Raw genomic sequence first — 20,770 nt, forward strand, 5'->3', positions numbered from 1 at the left:
AAGTGTATAAAGAAACAAACATTTCCCACTTGAGCATGAAAAGCAACATTTTATTGTGGGTTATTGTTTTTCTTTCTATAAGACCAACATGTCTTTTAGCTATCGTTTTCTTTCTGGGGAAAAAAAAGCTTTCCAAGTTCTCCAGAAATAGATGTTCATCATTCATTTCAGCTGTTATACCATTTAGCTCAGTCTCGTCTTCAGTGATTGACTGAGACTAATGGGACAGAACATAAAATGATTTTCGTAAGAAGGATAGAATCTCATTGAGACATAATTAGAAATTATAAATGTGATCAAATAAATATTTTGTAAAAAGAAAAAATTTTCTCAAAACAAGTAAACAATAATATAGCACATTTTAGATTAAAAAAATATAATGGGGCAAATATAATGAGCAAAATTGTGGTAAGCTTTCATGCAAATCAATACTGCGTTTGCTTAGCCATTACGTGGTATACCACTCCTCACTCTGTGTTTCACACAATTTATAGTTTATGAATAGAGCTGGGATGACAACAGACTGGGAGAACCTAAGGCAAAATTTCTCTGGAGAAATTAGCAAAATTTCCCCCAATCCCTCATTCATCACTTTATTAACCATCTAATTCCAAAAGGATCCTTTTTCGTTCTTCCTTGTAACCCAAAGCTAATTTAAAAATGAAAATCATATGAATGATGATAATATGCTTAGCTCTGTCCACACTCAACCAATCCAAAGATTTTGCTCTGATTAGTGCATAAGAAAGCTGCTCTGGTTGGTTAGTTGCTGCTAGGCCTCATGTGTGGACTCAATGAACTTTATCATATTAATATTATGTTCAAGTGTGACTTGGCATAGCCTGGTGCTGGTTTCTGCTTTTGCAGGAGCACCTGATAATGTTCATGGTAATCAGCCTAGGCAAGGGGTAGAGCACCCGCAACAGATACACCTTATTGACAGGTAATTGTGTTTTTTTAACTATGTAACAATTATGTGAAGACATCCTTTATATATTCTCCCTATGCTTCCCCACCCCTACCCTACCCCATTCCATTTCTCCAGGTGTAAAGAGATGCAGCAGAATGTTTCCATCGATCTGCACTTTTTTGTCTCCATCCGAAATAAACTTGCTTTGATCTATTATGTCAAGGATTGGTAAGATTAATTTAATTCCAAAATAAGATCATAATTTGGAGACCCCTTTAAAATACAATTACCAACTTAGTTCTTATACTCTTAGTCCTAGAAATTAGGATTTGATTTCATTTACAATATAAGGAATTAGAGAAGAAAATGTTGTCCTTGGCCTAATGACCTAAGGGTGGAGGAGAACGCTTTCATAATATTATTAACAAAAGGCCTATTTTGTGCACCAGACATGGTTTTATGCCCATTTTCTCTGATGATGATGTTAACTCCTCAGTTAAAGGCTCCATTACCAATTCAAAGACGTGGGAGTAGATTTACTGAAACTTCTATAAAGGAAAAGTGGAGGTGTTGCCCATAGCAGTCAGATCCTAGCTATCAGTTATCTAGTACAATCTAGACAATGATAGCTTGAATCTGATTGGTTGATATGGGCAAGACTTTTAATTTTTAAATTTTAAAAGTTTTAGTACTTCTACCCCAGGGGTGGAAGAGGACACGTCTGTCTCATGCCATTAGGTGGAAAAGATATCATAGAGAAATCTGGGGGCTAAACGTCAATCCAAAGGTGCCAGATACAGTGGGACATTATTGTATTTTGATATTTTTTTAGAAACTCAAATTTGTTAAATACTGCTTCCAAGTAGCCCCAAAGCACAATATTGAACACAATCTTAACAATTAATGTTAGAAGTAGAAAAGAAGTCTGATTTATCTCCACTCAATCTCTCATCCTATCTGGGACCTTGCAACCTTTAACAAATCAAAATTTTGACCTAACTTTGCTCATCTACCTAACACCTTGCACATGCTTTCAACTCGGTGTTCAAAACGCATATGAGATCATAATGAGTAGGTCTATCTAGTGTTTAACCCTGATTTGGGAAGAGTCACTATTGTTGCAGATATTATTTATTGTAGGATGTGGAAGGACAATATAGCATAATTGAATATTTTAGTTATGTAAATGGTAAATGAGTTTTATAGAGCTTATACTATAATGGGGAGCCAATATAGTGTATGTTACTTATTTTATTTATTGTACTGCTGGAATTTCTTCTGACTAAGGAATAAGCTGTTCGAAAAGAAAGGTCTAAAACTTGCTTAGTTTAGGAACTTTTACATTCTCCAGAAACCCAATAAATAGCATTCACAATAGGTCGGGGTGTGCTGGAATTGTATTTCAAGCTGTATATTTTAATAGGAGGCAAATTTGTTTGCTATTAGCTGGGGATTATAAAACAATGGTATTGTTTGAATCCAAAATATAGACTGATTTCAGGTCGACGATATGGTTTAAGTGTATTTGTGAAAGATGTACCACCCACCTCAAATTTTATTTTAGTGCCTTAAGAGCATATTTGTTGTTTGTTTTAATTTTGGGAATTTTTTTTTGTTTTAGAGGTTTACTACATGCAAATATTTCAATAGAGCAGGAGTTTTTTGTCCTCTTTTCCTTCATTCATTACACAGTAGTTTTTAGAAAAATTACCTCTTATGGATGTTTTATGTGCGCACCAAAAGTGATTATAAAAACATTGCCAAAATAAATAAATTGTGTCAGGAAATAAATACTGGTTGTTAAAAATATAACAGTTGCTCTTCAACAGGCAGGAGCATGTTGCTCAGAATGTTTGACCTTTTGAAGGAACCAATTGTCTGTCATAAATTAAATCTATTCTTGAATCAGTTTGATGCAGAAAAAAAAGTCTTTCTCCTGGTTGCTAGCACATTATATAAAGATTTTCCTTCAAGAAGAAATCTACTAATTCAGAACTGCAGTGTTTTGTTCCCAGCACTAGTCTCAATTTACTTGTGTATGATCTCCTTTGATCAGTAATAACCCATGACCCAAAAAAGAGTGTCCCCTAGGAAAAACCAGCCTTGTGCACTACAGGTCCCATTGATACAATTCTCTAATTTTAGTGCAGTAAATTCCAGCACTAGTCTCAATTTACTTATGTATGATCTCCTCTGATCAGTAATAACCCATGACCCAAAAAGAGTGCCCCCTAGGAAAAACCAGCTTTGCGCACTACATGTCCCATTGATACAATTCTCTAATTTTAGTGCAGTAAATGCACTTGGGTTGGAAAATATCCCAATCAGCAAGCAAATTCTTGGTCTCATCTTAGTATCAGTTATGATCAAGGATCAATAAACTCTTTATAGGTTATAGTAGTGTGTGCAAGTTTCCTTTTTTAGATAGAATTACCATTGTCAAATCAGAAGACAGACCACTGCTGAATCTTTACTTGGAGGGATGTTTTCACTACCCTCACAACCCGCTCATTAAAGTGGAAATTACCAAATATTTTAATGTTATAATGAACCTGTCCTTGTTATCCTGCCATATTCCTGCCATATTGATACCATATTCCTGCTTGTCCTTTTCAATGAGTGAGCATAGGTGAGTATGGATAGGTGTATTTTATATAGTCTCACCCTAATAGGCACTCTTAATAACTGGTGGCCATGCATTTGGCTACATGTCTGTGACATCAGCCTTAGACACTTCTCTGGTGAATGTGCAATAGGTTCTGTTAATATTTCCTGTGTTTAAGGACTGTTCTTCCTGATCTTCTAAAACTGGCCTAGCTTGTCATTGACTCTGATTTTTCACTTTTAACCCTGACCCTGGCTTGTTATACATTTCTGAACCAACTTTGTTCCAGCTTCAAAGGTTGAACATTGAGCACTACAATGGGAAGACGTTGGGTCATTAGGCTACGGTGGCCTGCATGAGCAAAATATGTGAATCCAGAAAACTATTTTTTTTACAATATTTTACAATAATTGTATCATTTTTGTGGAATATTTATGATTTTGTTATTCCCTCTTCTGTACTTGAGACTATACAGGGTTGGATCTATAATGACTCAGTATAACATTGTTGGTTCAAGTAGCAGATTTTGAGAAGGGAGGGTGACATACATTTGTAGGGAATACATTTTTAAGTGTATACAGTTTCTTTTTTTGTTATAGTACTTCTTCTCCTTCAGTACAGAATGCCCCTAACAAAATGTTTTCATTGGTTTGTGTAAAGAATAAGAAAGGAACAATTTTCTTTATCTCCACAAACATCAGAAGAAATGGTTATAGCCCCACAAAATTCATCTCTTTTTCTAAAGAGATTTAATAAAATATAAAATACTTAAATAAAAAAAAAATACCAAAAAATTGGGTAAAGCTGACATATAGACATATTTAATATATATATATATTAAAGTCTTTGCATGATTAATATGAATCCATCACATATATTAGAATAAGATAACAATACAAATTCTATATTTATTTTATTTCTGTCCTTTTACCATATATCTAAGTCTATGTTTAGCCACAATGAGTTGGTAAGCACGTATATGGGGGTTTAAGAACCATGGTGTAAATGGAGTCATTTAGGGCAGGGAATTTATGAAAACTGGTACACAGGTGATAGATGATGTAACTGATACCAGCCAATCAAATGTTTGCTTTTACTTTCTAAATCATGCTAGAATCATGATGTGCTCTGGGTTACAGTATTTAGATGCCAATTCAATTTTATAAATGTCTCCTAAAGAAGCACCAGTTAGGTTATTTAAATATAAATACTGTAGGTCCAGGTGGATTACCCAATTTCAGATTACATTATACAGCAAACCTTGGTATACCATTTTAATACTATAAAGCTGAATGTGATTACCAAACTTGAACTAGAGTGATTTCTGGTAATTATCTAAATTCAGAATTTTTGCGTATTACGGATTTGTCTGGTATCGATATCAATTTTACCAAATTTACTAATATTGCAATTTAGGTGCAAACAGTGCACTAAGCAAGAGCAGCCATCAGCTTTTATCTGTGTAATGTAAGCCTTTAATAGCAAGTGTTTAATAGTTTAATGAAGATTTTTGACCTGATTCATTAAGGAAATTAAAGAAAAAAAATGAGTAACTTTGGACCTTGACAAAACTATATTGCATTGGAGGTGGAGGTACATTTAAAATGTGAGTACAGATTTATTATTGGGGTAGAGTATTTCCTAGATCAACTTTTAATGTCAGTGTAAAAATAAAGCTATCAAGTACTTGCATCCTACATTGAAAAATAGCAGTATTTTCCTTAGGTGCAAAATAACAAACTTATTGGCACCCTTTGCATTGCAACATGGTTTTACCAAGGTTCAAAGTTACTCATTTTCTTGCTTTACTTTCCTTAATGAAGCAGACCCTTTGTGTCTAGATGCAGTTCCTTCCCTGGAGGTCAATTTCCCCACAATTTCTGGTCTTTTGTATGTAGTCAACAATTCAAAAAATATACCACTTGAAGAAAGGACTGATTTTATATCTCTACTTGTTTTGCTGCCTAAGAAAATTATCAGAAAACCCACTCTCTGTTTGTTGTTATCTTCTGTTCTCTCACTTAGCAAAGTTATCTTGTCAGAACCAGAACCCACTCAAGATTCTTGGAGGTATATTTACTAAACTACGGATTTGAAAAAGTGAAGATGTTGCCTATAGCAACCAATCAGATTCTAGCTATCATTTTGTAGAATGTGCTAAATAAATGATAACTAGAATTAACTAAATTGGTTGCTAGAGGCAATATCTCAACTTTTCAAACCCGCAGTTTAGTAAATATACCCCCTGGTTGCAAATTGAAAATAATCTTTAGCCCTTACTTTCCTCTGAGCTCTTCCATGGTCTTCCATGGTCACACAGCCAGAGCTGCCATCAGAAACTGTGCGGCCCAGTACTTGTTAATCTGGCAGGGCTCCCCTTCCCATACACGTGCCCCCCTCCCCAGGCATATGCCCCCTATCCCTCATCACAGTACATTCCTCCCTCTCCCTCATCACAGTAAATGTTCCCATCCCCCAAAGTAAATGTTCCCCTCTCCCCCTCAATCACAGTTAATGTTCCCCTCTCCCCCCAATCACAGTTAATGTCCCCATTCCCCCCCAATCACAGTTAAGGTCCCCTTTCCCTCCCCCAATCAAAGTTAAGACCCCCCTCTCCCCTCCTCCACGGTTAAGGTCCCCCTCTCCACCCCACAGTTAAGGTCCCCTCTCTCCACCCCACAGTTAAGGTCTCCCTCTCTTCCTCCCAACCACAGTTAATGTCCCCCCAAGAGTTAATGTTCCCTTCTCTCCCCCAATCACAGTTAATGTCCCCTCTTTTATCTGCCCCTCTCCTTTAAAATTAATACCTGATTAACTTACCTTCTCCTCCGCGATGCTGTAGCTCCCGGGCACTGATACACTGGGAGTGCGGTGCAGTGATGATGTTAACATGCAGTGCTCCCAGCCTATGAGAGCCTGGGAGGCCGAGCCGCAGCATTGCGGAGAAGAAGGGGCTGAACGCTCAGTCAGACTGAGAGGCCAGGGCAGTCCATGGAGCCCGGACAGACGGAGAGGTCTGTCCGGGCCCCTCACAGCAGTACTGACCCTACTCCCTAATAGCAGCCCTGCTCACAGCCCTCACAGTCATATTAGATGGCTCTCCAAAACAGTTTTGCCTTTAAAAATTTTGAATATCGAAGGCTCCAATTAAAAAAAATATTTTTGTTCTTCGTTTAGCAGAGAAATTGTACCCACGATGCAAATGGAGCAGAACCCTTTGCACAATAGCCACAGATTAAGAGTAAAATATGTGGTATTTTGTGTCAGATCAGTGATTTAGCTGTTCTGTGTTTAGCCAGACAGTCGACATGAATATATATCTGTGCAATTACACCCTGTTCACTATAATAAATTATGTTCCATTTGTACCACTTCAAAATATTCACTTTCAGAGCCTCATCTCATATACACAGGGATTAGAATTGACTTTGATTCTTTAAAACCCAAAATACTTGGAATAAAATATCATAAACTAAATAACATGCTTTGTACATGTATACACTTATAGAAACTTCTTACAAGCTCCACCTGTCTCTCTCCGAATTTGTGCTCCTTCAAACAGGCACTTAAAACTCACCTGTTCCTCAAAGCCTACCAACCTTCCACCTAACCCCCTCATCTCCTCCACTCGTTCTCCAATCTCTCCTCCTGGCCCCCCTGTTCTCTCCCCACTTACTTCAACTGGCTTCCTTTGTGCCTGAGATTTGTTTAGCCTCCCTAAGGATGTAAGCTCGTTTGAGCAGGGCCCTCTTCCCTCTTGTCTCCATACCTGTTATTCTGCTCTGTCTTTACTGCATTAGCCTGCCTGGAGTTTCTGAAGTTTTCGTATTTTTTGTTTATTGTTCAGTAATGTTTAACCATGTATATTCTACTGTTTGTGCTGTGTACGGCACTGCAGAACTCTTGTGGCACCTAGCAAATAAAGGAGAATAATAATAATAATATTTACTAAATGGTACCTATACCCATTTAGAGTAGAAAGGTTTAGGCTTTTCCATCTCTCAGTTTCAGGTTTGTGGTATGATAGGGAGCACTGGTAGAACCAAGAATGCCAAGAGGTCTAGTGGGTGTGTGACCGCATTGCCTTCCTCCAGGCATTCTGTTTGGCCAATCACGCATTTTTTTCAGCTGTCAATTTGCCAGTAGCACTTATCGATAGGAGAAACATGGTCATGCTCCAATGAGCAACACATGTGGCCCATTCGCTGAGATTTTTGAAGTAGTCACGTACCTTGTAGTCTCCACTGTGTGAGAAGTTGCAAAATCGCAAATGTCCAACTTGCACAATTATATTTTCTTATTATATCACTGAACTGTTCCTGATCTGTACTGCTTGTTCAACTGTTAAATAACTTATGAGAGTGAGCACACTTTATTACAAATCTAATAATTGTGTAGCATGTAGTATTAAATATATTGGTATCATTGATCCTTACTGGTTGCTGTGTGCTTCTTGTGTGTATACATTGAGAAGACAGAACTCCATTGACGTTATCTGACAACACATTTTAGATTTTGTTAAAATGATGGCTTTTTTTACAGGTAAAATGGTTCTGCCATGGCCCACAAAGTCAGTAACATATGTACAGTGGAATTGCTCTGTCACCACCTTTTAGTTTACTCTACTGTATTTTGTGCATAACAAAATCATTGGGGCATGCAGGCATTAATATAACTGCAGCAAGATATTTATGACTAAGGAGCACCCTTGGCCACCCATCATCAAATGCAAAAAAAAAATATCTCGTTTGAAACATCTGTACACAGTATTATAAATCAACAGGCTCAAATGCAGAGAAAACCATAAGGGAGTAAATAAAATACGTTTGTGCTGACACCAACATTATTCTCTTTTTAAATTACCCCTGAAGAGAAGCTTTGAGTGTCATCTAAACATTATGGGATGCCTGGCTTGCAGTTAAAGGTCATATCCATTTTCAAACAAGTTGTATTAAATTAACTGTGTCCGAACAAATATATTTATTAATACGACATGGTACCTCTGCACTGAAATTCTAGTAATTCGGCTTAGTTTTTATTTTCCTAGTATATAGTAAGGCTCAACAACATACAGATCCGGAGGACAGCAGAATAAAAAAAACCCAATGTGACAGTTGTTAGTTTGGAGCCACAGGGGGAAAAAAATCCTTCTTTACCCAAAAATCACAATCAGATAAATTCCAAGGATCACTCCTATAATGTCCTATATTAATTATTGCTGCAGTTTCCATTTCTTGTCAGAATAGCATCCAGTTCTGGTACTGAATTTGACCTTACCACTTAATGTAGTAAGAAATTCCATAGCTGGTACAGTAGAAAAGTCTTTCATCTGCTGATGGTGCTGCTGTCTGTCTTTCATTTTCAGCTGATAACCTCCTTGCCCTGTGTAGTCATTGGAACAAATTGCTTGTTAGACAAATCTTTGTATTGGCCTCCAATATAGTTATACATATTAATTAGGTCACCTCTACTTCCTAAACAAATCTAATTTTTTGCCACTCTTTAGAAATTTAACGATTCCCACTTTAATTAATGAGGATGCTTACCTATTAACAATCTTGAGTTTCCCAATGCCCTTCTTGCAGTGAGGTGCAAGAAATGTTATCCAATATTGAAAATGTGAAGTAAAAACAAGTTACTCATACAATGGTATTACTATATTTGCAACATGAACATTTAACCCTTTTTAATGCATCTTAGGATTTTATTTTCCTTTACAGCTGCTAGCTCACACTGTGCTGACACTAAGCTTTCAGTCTGATTTTTCATTGCTTGCATTTGGCTGTTCCTGTATAGTATACAGTACTAGGATTGTATAACCAATACCCTCCAAGTTATAATGTCATTATCTGCACTGGGGCTAGTTGTCATGATGGCTGGAGGTGGCTAGTGGGAGGCCTAGCACTTCTTGCTCCATTGGGTGCACCCCAATACACTATGGGGGCATGCATGTATTTGCACCAACAGGCACTGAAGAACACATATGCAGCTGTTGTCTTTGGGTGCTATGGCGCCTTGCTACCTCACTGGATGCACCAACATCATTTCCTATACAAATGTTTAAGGGTTTTGCTTTTTCTCAATTAAGATCATGATGGATTAAGAGGAAGGAAGATTGTATTGTATAATCAAAAAAAGCAGTGAACAAAGGTTCAGAAATAGTTTTTTATTAAGTTAAAATTTAGTTTAAAATGGTGTGTATGGGACCATTATACTGGAACAACTGGGATTGCAAAGAGTTAACTACAGGTGTCCCAAAGCTTTAACTTAACCCGAGAAGGGGGTTTGTCTAATGGTTGATGGGGGGAGGGCATTTTTAATTTTGGGAATATATTTTCTTTCCTTTTTCCTTGCATTGTGCAGTTTTACAGGGGGTGTTCTATTGCACTGGCAAATGGGCTACCTAAAATGTAGTCATTTTATTATAACTTTATTTTTACTTTAAACAGAGCTGCAGTCTCAGGACCAGGATTGAGTTCAGAAGGGATTTAATTTTTTTTGTTTTTCCATTTCAAATCCAAACAAAAATGAAAATTTTACAATAATTTAATACTTTTGAGACAAGATTCAGCTGATTTGTGGCAAACAGAATTCCCGGGGCTTCATACAACCCTAGCTTGGTTATGTAAGGCACCTGTGAGAGACAGATACTGATTATTGCTACTGCTCGGCATACAATAGGCATTTTGGAGGCACAAAAATAATAATAGTTAGTAATAATAATAATAATCGTAATAATAATAATAATAATAATAATCATAATAATAATAAAAACAACAACAATATAATGAATCTATTTTACTGCATAATTTGATAACATTAGGGTTCGACTCTTGGGCTTGGATTTCTTATTGAATGTAATTGTAAGGTTTGATTTAATGGATTGTTGCACATTGTTGTGTTTCGTCCTTTTTTTCAATGTGTTAAATTTAAAATTTGTGCAAAAGAATGAAAAATAATTATAAACAATGGGTAATTTATGACAGTGGCTGAACTTTGAATTTCACCCAATATGTATATATAGTCTGACCAGGATGACAGATTGGTGTTAGCACAACAAACATAACCTTTTCATGTTTCTTTTTTTGAGACTGCTGTTTCTATTTACCGTATAATTGGTGAATTAGTCACCCTGAAGGATACATAACTGACTCATGTCTTTTCCTTGCTAGACAGGGCTACGATGACCTGGAAAAACAACTGAAAGAAGTTTTTATGGAGAGGAGCAGTATCCTCCGGCAGCTTTCAAAAAAATCCCGGGAACTGGAAGGCATCAAAGGAAATCTTCAGGTCAGTACATTTTATTTTCAAAATGGAAATGGCAATCCAAAAGAATTTTGAAACAACTACTATCTAATAAAATAAATAAAACATTTAACAATACTCTTATAGTAATAAATAAATTACATTTTGCAATTTTCTTCTTATTTGTAGTTCCCCATGATTTTTAAAGCCAGAAGTTGCCTTATTCCTATCCTATTTTATTTTATCCTATTGGGCAAAGACGTATACTGCAACTGAGGCAATACAATGAATACATTGAAAAATAAATAAACACACTAAAAAAAAATCTGGAATATTGCCTTGTTAATTAGAGCTAATCCTAACACCTAGTTTAATTAATTACTGGCGATTGCATTGTTTACTCCAGTGATATTCCATAAGCTTCCTAATTAGTTACAGTCAACAGAAGATTGTGTTTTATTTTTGTAAGTTTAATTATGTACACATTTCAGTTTTCTATACAAAAAGACCATGTGCGAAAAACTATGAATGATAATATTTTGTTTTCTAGTCTATCAAAGGCAATGAAGCAACTTCCAAGGATGATGTTCAAAAGCTTTTGGCATTAGAAGAAAAGCAAAGGTAAAATAAAAAATAAAAAATAAACCAAGTCCTGCTATGCCAAAATATCAATAGAAAATATAATAATTGTCTTCTGCAAAGGTATTCAGTAAAATTCCAGAATTGGCAGGCACTTGGAGCGCACATTACAGTCAGGTTGAAAAGTTTGTTAAAATAAATATAAACTTGTAGAATTAAATTGAGCTACTGTAGCAATTGTAGGTTGTCTCAATCTGTTTATTCTTTATTATGTTATTACCTGATTAGCATATTGCACCATTGATAAAATACAGTATGGTAATTCAGGGAATTAATTGAAGACAGATCCAAGATGCAAGTTCAAGAGACAAACATGTTTTACCGCCTCAATGGTATTTTGTACTATCATGAATTTCACAAGAGTGAATAAGTTCAGCTACTTAATTACCCCCAGATGTTTGACATTTTTCTTTTTAGACTTTCATGTGATAATATATTTGAATAAATAGTTCTTTATTTAAATTGAGACATATGAACAGAGAAAATATGCATTTAATCACATACCCACCCTTTTTTATTTTCACACATTTAGGGCCTGAGTCATTAAGGAAAGTAAGGCAAAAAAAGGAGAAAATGTTCTCCGGGATAAACCATGTTGCAATGTAAAGGGGTGCAAATTAACTTATTATTTTGCACGTAAGTTAAATACTGGCTGTTTTTTAATCTAGCGCACAAATATTTGATAACTTTATTTTAATACTGAAATTTAAAGTTGATCTAGGACATGTCCTACCTCAACTATAAAACTGTCCTCACATTTTAAAAATACCTCCCCCTTCAATGCAACATGGTTTTGCCCAGGTGCAAAGTTACTCCTTTTTTATGCTTTACTCTCCTTAATGACCCTTAGTGCTTAACATCTACTGTTTATTGTGATACCAAATATGTATACCCTTCTTTAATCTTTTTTTCTATAGCATTAACTATGCAGCACTTTACAGAAAATGTCTAATCATTCACATATGTTACTTGCAGTCTAAATTATCTACCACACACATTACAAACTCCACCCCTGGTTGAAAAAGAACCCAAGATTATGAGTCAGCGATGCTTTTCATTGTGCGACCATGCCAGAGAAGTTTAGCTTGCTTGTGTGTCATTATAAGTCTATAGGTATATGTGTGTGTTCATTTGCGTGTGTGATTGCCTTGTGAGTATGTGTGTGTGTGTGTCCAAGGACTTATTGTAGTCAAAATATATACAGGATATTAATAAGATGTGAATACAATATGATTTCTTGTTTAACATAATAATAATATTACAATCATTCTCATGACTTCATTAGTCTGTAAACAAAAAAGATTATTCATGTGACTGGATCATCATCACACTCTTTCCATTTTCCAAGCATTAGTATATTAATTGTCATTATGTATTGATATGTATGTTCATTGATTTACCTTTTGTATGCTATTTTTAAACATGATTTTATTTGATTCTCCTCAATGGGGACAACATTTGGATTATTAGTTTGTTTATTACTTAAAGCCCATGTGTTAACACACAGAAATAATCCAAGATGCCAATACCACCTGAGCCCATGTTTGCAGCCTGTTAACTCGGCTGTTAAATTTCAATATATTGTTAGACTGTCCCCAAGCTTTATTCTGCCGATAATGTCACAAGAAATTCCCTGTTTATGCAACAGGAGTCTAAGGCTGCCAGTGACAGCACATTCCAATGCGGGAGATGGACAAAAGAGCGCCCACTTGTTCTCCAGCTGGCATTTGGTTGACGGGTTCTTTCCATCTCCCATCTTTGTGTTATTTCTGCCTCAGTCTTATATGTGTCCTGTTTATGTTTGTATTACCTGCTTGTTTTCATCCTATATCATAACACTCCCCACTGTGGACTTATGACCCTGGTCTGTCTCACTATTCTTTTGTGTGACTCCATTTTTTGGTTGCTATATCTGTCTTCAATATGTCCACGAGTCATTGGCCCTGTCTGTATAGTCTCCCAAACCTACCCATCCTGTCAACTTTACTCTTTCTTACCCTGGTATTCCATTCAACTTCAGTTACTGATCACCGATCCATTGCTAATTGTTAAATGCGTAATAATAATTAGCCTTAAAGACTTTAAACCCTTCGCCACTGAGCCTATTTTGGAACTGCTTTTTTTCAGAAGACTTTGAAGTACCACTGCAAAATAATTTACCCAAAATGGACTAAAACATTTTTTTTTATTGAAATTGCAAAGAAGTGAACTAAAAGCAAATGTTTGTATTGTTTTTCTAAACGCCACCGAGAAATGTGGCATCAATCCACCTTTCCAAAAAAGTAAAAGTCAGTACTCTATGCATAGTGGTGCCAAGCCAAGGCAAAATGACCCTCTAATTAGCAAATTTATCTGAAATAATTAACAACTAACTAACTAACCTATCATAAACAGTCTAACCTTGGGATGCCCCACCGTCACTTACGTGTAACTATAGTAGAGATCCTGTCCAAAAACCGAAAGTGTCATTACGATCACCTATCAACAGAAAAATTCTTTATCATTACAGAAGTGGCGTAAATGATCACTAATTAATCGTATATGGAGTTTACATGGTGGTCACCAAGTAATTGGAAACTGAAATTAGACATAAAGAGCTGCTGATGCATTTATAAACAGGGCAAAAGCGTCAGGCACCCGTAATAACACTAACATTGTGTTATCTTCAACAAAGTCTTTGGGGTATATTTACTAAACTGCCGGTTTGAAAAAGTGGAGATGTTGCCTATAGAGACCAATCATATTCTAGCTGTCATTTTGTAGAATGTATTAAATAAATGATAACTAATCTGATTGGTTTCTATAGCATCATCTCCACTTTTTCAAACCTGCAGTTTAGTAAATATTAAATGCACCCACATCCATAGAGAGTCAATTCACACAGACCCCGCACTTCAATGCTCAAAGCTTCAAAAGTAACCAATCTCTATATGCAGAGGAGGAGATATTCTTTTTTCACCAATATGTCCTTGATTTCAGAACTACCAAATATAATGGCTTTATTGAAATGTGTTCCTAGTACAGGATGTGTGTTGAATATATATATATATATATATATATATATATATATATAAGAATTCAGTTTTTTCGATGAATGTTGTGAGTTGTGAATCACTACCAGGCCCAACACTAGATATAAATTAAATTGAATTAAAATATAATGAAATTAATTTATTAATAAAATTCACTTTTTTTGTTGTATTAATACATGCATAAATTCTCAAACAGTGAGGCCATATATATATATATATATATATATATATAAATGCAAAGTGAATGAACAGAGGTGAAATCTAAATCAGAGCAATATTTAATTGTCATTAAAGCATCAATTATTCTAGGTATGCTTGCACACAGTTTTTCAAGGAACTCCACAGGGAGTTTGTTCCAGACTTCTTGGAGAACTAATAACAGATCTTCTGTGAATGTAGGCTTGCTCATATCCTTCAGTCTGTTCATGTAATCCCAGACAGACTCAATGATGTTGAGATCAGGGCTCTCTGGGGGCTGGAGAGCGGGACAATAATGAATATCTGCAGGCAACAGTGAAGCATGGTGGAGGTTCCTTGCAAGTTTGGGGCTGGAGTTGGGGATTTGGTCAAGATAAATACTGTTCTCAATGCTGATAAATACAAGCAGGTTCTTATCCTTCATGCAATACCATCAGGGAGGCATCTAATTGGCTCAAAATATATTATGCAGCAGACAACGACCCCCAATATACAGCCAATATCATTAAGAACTATCTTCATCGTAAAGAAGACCAAGGAGTCCTGGAAGGGATAATATGGCTCCAATGAGCCCTGATCTCAACATCATCGAGTCTATCTGGGATTACATGAACAGACAGAAGGATTTGAGCAAGCCTATATCCACAGAAGATCTGTGGTCCAGTTCACCAACATGTTCGGAACAACCTCCCTGTGGAATTCCTTCAAAAACTGCGTGCAAGTGTACCTAGAAAATTTGATGCATTGATGCAGTTTTGAAGGCAAAGGGTGGTCCAACCAAACATTGATTTGATTTAGATTTATCTTCTGTTCACTCACTTTGCAATTTTGTTTATTGATAAAAATAAATTATTAACACTACCTTTTCTGAAAGCACTTTTGCTGCCCTGCATTTTTCCACACTTGCTTAAAATGTTTGCAGAGTTCTATATATATATATATATATATATATACAAGTTAACCCGTGCATGATACTCATGCATTCTAGTCAAATCAAGCTACTTAAGGTGTTAAAAAGGTTCTTGTCATGCATTTAGGCCTAGGCCAGGCCTCCACAGGGGAAGAGCGTTACTTCCCGACGCAAGCGCCCTTTTTTAACGGGGTTTTGTCCACATGTCACCACCTAATCATTTTTCTCCATCACCTCATCCTTCATCTTCATCGCCACATCCTTCATCAAGCTACTTAAGGTGTTAAAAACTCCCCACTGTCACCCTTGGCAACCACCAACCACTCCCAACTGTCACTTCTCCTTCAAGAAATATATAGGTCAGTGTATAACTCTGCCCAGCAGGTGGCGCTGCAGCTTGTTTTTTTTTTCCACACACGCCACTAGGCATTTATATAGTATATATATATATATATATATATATATATATATATATATATATTTATTTGGAATTCATATTAATGCAATTTTCTTCTTATACTCCACCCTTCAGGTCTGGAAAATCATGATCCTTACTATGTTTTATTGTAATGAACAGTATCAAAGATTCTAAAGTACATTCTCAGTAAGACCAAAATGTCAAGCTCATAAAACATTTGTTTCAAAACACTGGAGAAGCTAAAAACTGGACTTGAAATTTATAGCATTCCACTGTAATTCTTCACAGTTTCTGTGGGCTTCCATCTTCTGTCATCTGACTTTACTTAAATACAAAGCTCTGTACACTCAGCCATCTTTTTCCGTTTTCAAAATTAATCTATTTTCTTCTTGAGCACTGAGTATTGAAAATTTAATAAATCATTTTGCTTTCATCTGAAAACTTTTAAAAGTGACAAAATGAGAAAGCACATTTTCAAGCAAAATAAAACTTTGATAAATCAAGCATATTAAAGGACCACACATCCTCAAATACAAGTTATTTTATCAAATAAAAACAGTAATTCATTTATTTTACAAATATATATAGATGATAAGATATTTTACATAAGGTTGTTATTGCAGGTCAGTATATATATATAAGTCTTCCTGTGAATGTTAATGGCATTTATTATAAAATAAATTAAATGTTTCATTATTCATCCTTCCACAAATTGATCAGTCTTGCTCCTTTCAAGACAACAAATTATATTCCTATTTGTACTATTGTGCTCTATCAAAGTCTGACTCTATGTTTTGCAAAATAAAGTCTTGTAAAATAAAAGTTTTCCTTTTCTTTGTATTTTATGAAAAAAAAAAGCATTGAGTATTTATGGAAACATTATTTTTGTGTTTTGGTGAAAATCACTTTGTTAATCACACTTCTATACTACTGTATGGATTAAAGCATACAAGAAAGATTATTTTGATCTTTGAAGTTTTTTTTATTTTTGTGTATTTATTGCGCATTTGCTGTTTTAAAGAAATCTGTCAAAAATGTGTTCTAAAAAATAAAAAATAAAAAATGACTTTCTAAATGTATCTTATTCTTTTTTTTATAAACTAGGGAAGAAATGAAATCCCTGCAGGAAGCATTCACAAAGCAACTTAATGAGGCAACTGAAAAGGCTGAGAAGCAGCAGGCTACTGTAAGTGTTTGTATCTTCTGACCCTCCAATTACTTTTTTCCTCCATTTTTTATTTTTCCTGTTTGTGATCTGTGTGTTCAGTCGCTGTGCCTTTGTTGGGTGTTAAAGTGAAGTAGAAGGTTTTTGAAGTAACATAAAAGCTTATTTTGTGGTAATGGTCTGGCTTTCTGTGCAACAGTTGAAAGCTACAGGGTAATAGGGAATTTAACATTTATAGAACATTTACAGAACAGCTTTTTTGGGGGGTAATGAAAGCTCCTGTTCTCATTAGCACCATGTTCTCATTGAAACGTGTTTAAAAAAAGATACATTTATCACCTCTATCATCTATCATGTGGGTCCATATTTTGTAACGTTACTCCCAATTACTTAATGGAAATAATGGAAATAAAGTCTGCATGTGAAGATTGTAAGCTAAACACATATTCATGAGAAAGCAGCTTATCACTCAGAGCCTAAACGATAGAATGGACTTCTTCAGTGATGTCATCAGTTCCTAGTGAATTGATAGGTTTTTACCTCATGAACATTGGTTCAGCCCACAAAATGGCTGCGTGTAGGTAACAGGTGCATTTTAAATAAGTATCTGCACACTGCATTATATTTTGTCATTAACAAAATGTGCCTTATATATTTTTTTCTAGATTAATTTCCTAAAAACTGAAATGGAGCGTAAAAGTAAAATGATCAGGGATCTACAGAATGAGGTACTGTAAGCAAAGCATGTTGTTGTCAACATTTACTTTTATTCCAGATATAATAACTGTTCCACATTTATTTCTATGGTGATTATTGCACGCTTGTCAGTCACCTTCTGGTATTTAGTACTTTCTAATGTAAAACACTACAAAGATAATGTAACATATTATATTTTTATTATATTTTAGAGCATTTCTGTCTTATTTTGGGGAACAATCCAAAAAAATATGACCCTAGAAACTTTAACTGAACTTTAATTATTGTGAAAGATATTCTATTAATCTGCATCATGTGTAGTACACAGCCTGGTATATATATATATATATATATATATATGTGTGTTAATGTCAAATACTGAATTTACTTGCTGCTTAACTTAAAAAAGTAAGCATGCTAAGAAAAAAGACAGCGGCTGTAATTAACTTTTATGTATAGCGGTTTTCCTCTTCTACACTTGGCTACTTGGCCATTACCTTGTAAACTATTTTAAGGTTTGATCTATATGTACTAAATAAATGCTATGCATGCTTGACAGGTTTACATTCTTGTGCTAATGATGTTATTAAATGTACTGTTTGTAGACATTTTATTTGATGGAACAAACCACGTCAGTAGCAATTTGTCTTGTGTGCGGATTTCTACACTATACTAATCTCTTTCGATATTCTACACTTTTTACTCGTTTTACAGTTTACCTGATATTACACAAAATGTTTCTTAGTCCCTTGATAAAAGCAAAACTGTGGTATCACTATATGTTCCTGCGCCTTTTTAGGATGAATTACTGAACTGGATAATGAAACAGAAGATAGCAATGTATTTAAAACTAATGTGAAGTAAATAAGTCAAAATAAATAAATAAATATATATATATATATATATATATATATATATATATATATATATATATATATATATATATATAATGTTTTCATGTGAATATTTTGAATCTATAGTTACATACATGATTAATAGTATAGGTGACGTTAATCTATTGCTAGTTACTCTATTGCTAGTGTAGAGCATACCTGCCTACTCTCCCTGAATTTTCGGTGGGTGCCCGAACCAGGAGAAGATATTCTTCCTGGTTGTGGTAAAGGTGAGGCTTAATGACATGATTTCACATCATCCAGGCCCCCCCACCCCCCACCACCACTATGCAATGCCATGAACTTTGTCATTTCATAGCAAGGGACGTGGCCATGGTGATTTATCAACTTCATCTAACTCAGTCATATTTATGCAATATAAATTTGTTTTTAGTTCTTCAAGAAAAGTTATACATTTTTACAGTGTTTATTTTGAGTTTGCCCTGTACAGAGTATACAGTATTTGCAGTTGATGGAGAGTATCTACATTTCTACATATGAGTGTATGCTTTGATGGAGGCCACTATATAGTCTTTGAGATCTGATTAGTTAAAACTGAAAACGACGTACAACCAAAAAATGGAGCACTCCAGAAAAATATCAATATGACATCTGTCTCTCATCACTTAAACGTTAAATTCACAAAGCTGAATGTCTCTCTGTTTTGTGTTGTAAAACGGAACTGCCGGCATGCAGGTAGTTCGTAATTTATAGCAGTCTGCAAGGTAGTGTTTTCGGATATGTTCTGTGTCTCTATTAATGTAAGTCAGCATTTCAAGCAGGTCGCTTTTAGTGCAATCGGATTATATATGTCTTTATACTCAGTGTCGTTATTAAAAGCATCACAGTAACGTACCCCACCCCCTAATACAGTACTTGCAGGAGGAAGCACAGGTGACATAGATCTTATACTGTGCTCCTTCCTCCAAACACATAGGGCCTGAGTCATTAAGGAAAGTAAGGCACAAAAAGGAGTAAATGTTCTCTGGGAGAAAGCATGTTACAATATAAGGCGTACAAATTAGTTTATTATTTTTCACACAAGTTAAATACTGGCTGGTTTGTCTTGTAGCACACAAATACTTGAAAACTTTATTTTAACACTGAAATTTAAAGTTGATCTAGGATATGCCCTACCACTACTATAAATCTGCGCCCACATTTTAAATTAACCTTCCCCCTCCAATGCAACATGGTTTTGCCCAGGTGCAAAGTTACTCATTTTTTATGCTTTGCTCTCCTTAATGACTCAGGCCCAAATACTAGATAGTATTGTCCTAGATCTGAAAGGGCCACATCAGCTGGCAAATGGAATACAATGTCCCTATCTCCACCGTGATTATAATATACAGTAATCCACCGAAAAGTTGTACTACATAACCAAACTTTCCAAAACATTACAATCTAGCATTTTGTTGGTAAGCGAATCAATATTTAAAATTGCTAGCATGGTATAGAAATCCTATTAAATGCTCTTTATAACTATTGACCCTGTGACGCTTGGCACACTCCTCTTGTTTCCTGGCTTGGAGAATTGTGTCTGATTATTGCACTGCTTTTCTCTTTTTAAATTAATGAAATATCTTGACTGGATAAGTAATGTGAGACAAAGAGACATAAAGGAAGTACTAAACCAATTTTGCTAACACGGTATAAAAAAGTTTTCACACAATTGCTCATTTTTTTTAATGAAGCACACTGCGACAACATACAAATTGACACTAAACTCTATATAGGACAAGAAAATAAATCAATGCATATTTATTAGCTTGGCTGCATTTACATTACTGGAAATCATAATGCCAAATGAATTATATTTGCCAAAACTTAGCAAGAGTTTTACCTGGACACAGTATTTAGATCTTACAGTCTAAGCAACATGAGTGAATATAAGTATACTAATGCATATCAATTCATTAACTTGAAGCTGGATTGAGGTCACCAAAGGAGAAACAGATATGGCAAACGCAATATGAAATGACAGCGATGACATTAAAAAGACAGGATCTAGCAGATGAATTTAGAGGGTATTCAGTAGATCTTCTAAATATGCCTGTAC

The 20,770-nt window shown here is 35.2% G+C and overlaps 1 protein-coding gene across 2 annotated transcripts in view; it reads left to right on the plus strand.

Moving 5' to 3' along the window:
* The window catches only part of LUZP2 (leucine zipper protein 2), a 462,788-nt gene that overhangs the window by 227,761 nt on the left and 214,257 nt on the right, over positions 1 to 20,770 (plus strand). The window contains exons 2-5 of one of the 2 annotated variants that reach the window (XM_075188001.1): positions 10,688 to 10,805; positions 11,311 to 11,381; positions 17,062 to 17,143; positions 17,788 to 17,850. In XM_075188001.1, coding sequence (XP_075044102.1) covers positions 10,688 to 10,805; positions 11,311 to 11,381; positions 17,062 to 17,143; positions 17,788 to 17,850 — 334 coding nt within the window. The remainder of the gene's footprint in view (positions 1 to 10,687; positions 10,806 to 11,310; positions 11,382 to 17,061; positions 17,144 to 17,787; positions 17,851 to 20,770) is intronic. The other variant, XM_075188002.1, reaches the window with a different exon arrangement.

Source organism: Mixophyes fleayi, chromosome 10 (genome assembly GCF_038048845.1).
Source record: "Mixophyes fleayi isolate aMixFle1 chromosome 10, aMixFle1.hap1, whole genome shotgun sequence".
NCBI lineage: Eukaryota > Metazoa > Chordata > Amphibia > Anura > Limnodynastidae > Mixophyes > Mixophyes fleayi.